At 30.7% G+C, this 4,616-nt stretch overlaps 1 protein-coding gene across 1 annotated transcript; it reads right to left on the bottom strand.

Moving 5' to 3' along the window:
* Nucleotides 1-379: 379 nt before the first annotated feature.
* Nucleotides 380-4,616, bottom strand: LOC132739734 (uncharacterized). The gene is made up of 5 exons (XM_060727525.1): nucleotides 4,595-4,616; nucleotides 3,216-3,389; nucleotides 2,647-2,829; nucleotides 1,335-1,474; nucleotides 380-1,024 (listed from the first exon to the last, which is right to left on the bottom strand). The coding sequence occupies exons 2-5, from the start codon at nucleotides 3,264-3,266 to the stop codon at nucleotides 1,000-1,002; spliced, it is 399 nt and encodes a 132-aa protein (XP_060583508.1). The 5' UTR covers nucleotides 3,267-3,389; nucleotides 4,595-4,616; the 3' UTR covers nucleotides 380-999.

The following is a 4,616-nucleotide window of genomic DNA, read 5'->3' as shown; positions in this document are numbered from 1 at the left end:
TTTCTGGGGTTTACTTATGATGTTGACAAATGAAAGGGATAATGATAGAAAAATCATATTCTGATGCTCGTACATTAGTTCATTTAATCCGGGGTTCAACAGGAAAAGTGATCTTATCTTTGCCTTCAAAGGAAAAAGAATAACAAAACACTTGGTAATCTGATGTATACCCATGGGCTACGACTCTAGTAAACACTGTACAGCCTCGTGTTACGTTAACACGGGGAAATCAGAAAATTTGAAAAGAACTATAATTAGACAGTCGATACGTAAGCTGTTCCCTAACTAAGTGGAAACTCGAATATTATCAACTTTCGTTATATAAAAATATCTAAATTTGTCAAAAAAGGGAACTGAATGCAAACTTTTTCAATAAGGCAGGTCTTAATTCCACAATAAATGTTTGTTAATGGTAAAAATAGGTGATTCATTTCGTAACATACGATAAAATATAATGAGTATGTTATAATGATTTCAATACACTTTGATAAAGACCAGACGTGGTTGTATATTTACCTTACTTGACAAAAAAGGTAGCCATTTTAATTATCGGGGTCAAAGTTCTATAAATAAATATATCTGCAACAATCATTGAAAAATAGGGATATTGTAGATTATGCAGCTAAGGGAGAGATCCAATACATTTTTTGATAGCAATGCTGGGTATTGCTTGAGATGTATCTGATGTTTAAATTATATATCTCTGAATGACTAAACAAAGTTCATTGCATATGTTTACAAAATCACAAAATCTTTCAAACAAATTATCAAATGAATTTGTTTATCCATTTGTTGTTTCAAACTAGTTCTATCAAAAAGTCAAGTGCATCATTAAAGATCAATTTTAAGCGTAAAGTTGTTCAGATGTTTTTAGTTATACGATATACTTTCAAACCAGTTTGGTATACATTATTTTAAGTTCCCTTACGGGATCGTTCACATTAAAGCCATAAATATGAAAAGATGCAATTTGCTGATTTTGCCAGGAAGCTTACGGTATTATCCTCCCAAAGGTTTGCAGTCACTGAAAGAAAAAAATTGCAAGGTTCAATTAGGCAGGCAAATCATAAATTGAGGTATTTTTATTACTGGTTAAGTTTATCCTATGATTAGTTGAGTGGCATCAAAAGCTAAAAAAGAAAATGATGGTAAAGTGGCATCAAAAGCTAACATTGAAAATGATGGTAAACAAATTTCCTCACATCATTATATTAACCTCTTATAATCGTAACCATTTTTTGATAAAATAAATATAATTTTGTTCGATAATCGAAAACAGATATTTTGATATATGTCAGATATCTATACAGTAATCATAATCAAAAACTACATACGTGATACAAAACTCCACTTGGATACAGCCCACATGTGTACCTTGCTCTTGTAATTTCACTGTAAGGTCGAAGGTACCTCTGAGTTCTATTGGAAGTGGTTTGGGAATAATAATTGGTACTGACGGTACTTTGTACTCGTTCTAGAAATGTAATCTTTTTCAATCAATGCACAAGATAACATCAATTTATAACAAAGACATCGTTTTACAATACGTTGAAATGATAAGTGCTAAAAATTGACATTCTGATATCAATCAAAATATTTTTTCGGCAGAGGCAAGTGAAACATCATACGTATATAGACACGGGTAATATAATAAAAGCATACGCTAAAAGTGAAAGCGCCACTAAATTATATAAAAATCTGGAAACAAAGTGATCCCTCGGAAGCATTTATCACAACAAAATTACAAATGAATTGCAGACTCGGTTTGACTGAGTCTGTACATGAGGGATAATGAAAATGTGCAACATCCCTCACGCCCCCTAGCATAAACCATTAAATGTTGCCTTTATTCAGGTATGAAATATACTATACATCTTTAACAATTCAATTGCCTGTAGAACCAGTTTATTATATTGTTCCTAGACTAGGTAACCGATCTTATAAAATGTGGCTCATATAGATTAGTGTGTGTATCTTATTTCACTGTGGGTCAAATCCTAAGTCAAATGAAAGAAGTATGCTGGCATTTCTCCCAACCCCTCAAATGCTTGTTCGTTACTTGAGACATAAAACAAAAAAGAAAGTATGCAGATATGTTTGTTCGTTCATCACAAAAAAGACAGTATGCAGACACGTATAATTATAATCATTACCGCAAATAAAGACACTATATTCAAGTCCTTCTCACGATAATTCTACATTTAAAATATTTGCTGAATTAGTGATCACTGTTACATCTTAAAGATCCTGTGTCTTGTAATTAAGGATGTAACATACAATTAAGTGAAGTTTGGTGTATGTATATAACTATTCTTGTAAAAGAATTTCCAAACATCCAATGAAATATTAAATATGTTAAGCAAATGTTTATATACATTATAATAAACGTTAAAATTAAACGTTAAATTAATGCATTCATTTTATTTTTAACAAACAACTGGCTTAGACTTTATCAAAAACACATTTCTAATTATCTCCCTTTATTTACATGAAATATTAAGTTCGGTAATATCTTTACAAATAATGTTGTTGTTTTTAAACCTACAAAATAGATAAATCTTCATTTGACCATCAGATTTACGACTTACGACTTAAAACATAAAAATACGGAGTATTTAAACAAATACATCATGGTTTAATACAAACCTTTAAGAAAGGGCACGAACAATTGTTGTCATACTTCTCCATCATAAATGGTGGACATTTATTGTGTTTCATTAGTCTTTCAAGTTCTGCACACAAGTCATTCAAATGGCAATAATATTCACCTATAATGTCACACAGTTCCGTGTAGCCTCTATCAGTTTTCAGTCTCCAATTTAAATCAACCTTGAATAAACAAGAAATAATTTAAATAAAAAAATGTAACTGTAGAAACATTTCATTTTAAAGGTTGATCTTTATTTCTTTGGTTGTTACATTTTTAATATCTTATTGTTTAGGCAGACATTTCTTTCTTTCTGAATATAATTAAATAGTCCTTTAAAAACAGAATTGTTATGAAGAAAAGTTTACTGTAATTAACTTTAGTGAGAACATTTCCTATGTTTGTCTGGATCTTAAAGGAAACATAGGAAACTATAGTTTAACCACCCTCTGACAAGTGTATCTTGGTGCAATGACATTCATTCGAAGGCACATTTAAGTGGTTATATCCTTTTTCTATTTATCAATAGGATTTGTTTTTCAAATCCGAGCATGACATAATGGCTTACATCTATTCTGTTGCCGTCTTGTCCAACATCTCTCTCCAGATTAAACTCCATTATTAGGAAAATCCGCTCTCGGAGATTGATTGGATCAGGATACAATTGAAAACGGTGCACGTAAAATGGGGCTGCTGACCTGTTACAGTTTGTAAAGTGAAAATTGCTCTGGTTCCCGACATCCTATAGAGAAGAAGGAAATTATATACATGTTCATAAAATTATAATGTTTGGTTTCAAATTGTTCTGTGTCTTTGTGCTTGTTTTTGTTTGTTGTTGTTTTTTGTTCTTTTTTGTAATTGCTATAGTACGCCAATATTGAAATAATAGTGTTTAATATATTTTGTAGATAGACTGTAATGCTCATATTCATTTCCGCACAGAACCAATTGATATTTTTATGTTACTTATTGGGTAAGTAGTACATTTATATGCTTTTCATTCCTAAATTTATATCAAAAATGTTTCCAACTCCTTCAAATTAAAGAAAAGAATGTGTCAATTAGAAATAACCATCATCATTAAAAGTAAATATCGCTATAGCATATATAAGCATTATGTTAAAATGCATTCATCTATTACATCGAGCAGATTTACATTAAAGGAAATAGTTCGACTAAGTATATGTATGTTAATAAATTAAATGGCAAACTGCTTCAAATAAATTAGATCGATCACTATTCTTTAATTGTGTTCTTAGTTTTAATATCCATTTGAATCGACAATTCTGATCTTTGTATGATTAGATAGAAAAAGTGATATTACGGTACTCTAAAAATGAATATGTTGCAGTCTTGGAATAATTGAGACGGTTTAGAGGCGATAACCGAAGCTGCAAGGTACATGAACCATTCACGGTCCCGAGCATTGGCCACAGCAAAATTTTACATTAAAACATGAAAAAGGTAAGTTTTAAATTAATAAAAATGTATTTGAACGACAGTTATCCTGAAATATTTGATTAATTTATAAGCTGCTCCTGGTTCCCAGTTAAAAGTATGCATTTATCATCAATGAGAAAAAAAATGTGCAGAACAAGATACCGGTAACATGAAGTTTTAAAACAGGATCAGAGGTTATACAGACAGCATATCACAGAAAACCTTCAAATTCAAAGAAGCGGGAAACATACCTTGGGAATGATTTAACGGTATTCAAGTAAGAGTTCTGAAAACTCCGCGCAAAATGTTAGATTGGTGGTTCAACACAAATTTGTGCTGAGACGATCTCCAAGAATATAAAAAACATAACCTCTGATTGAACGTGAAAGGCAAATTTTACGGGAAATGTATTAAATAAAAGTCTTGAAGAAAACAAAAACAATAATTGATAGAGCAAACAATAAAGCATATCAATAAACATAAAAATAAATAAAAAACTAACTCTACCTGATAAATGATTCTCTGTGTT

This window comes from Ruditapes philippinarum, unplaced genomic scaffold, assembly GCF_026571515.1.
Source record: "Ruditapes philippinarum isolate M1 unplaced genomic scaffold, ASM2657151v2 ctg14050_1_1_1_1, whole genome shotgun sequence".
NCBI lineage: Eukaryota > Metazoa > Mollusca > Bivalvia > Venerida > Veneridae > Ruditapes > Ruditapes philippinarum.
This window is presented reverse-complemented; position numbering and strand designations above follow the sequence as displayed.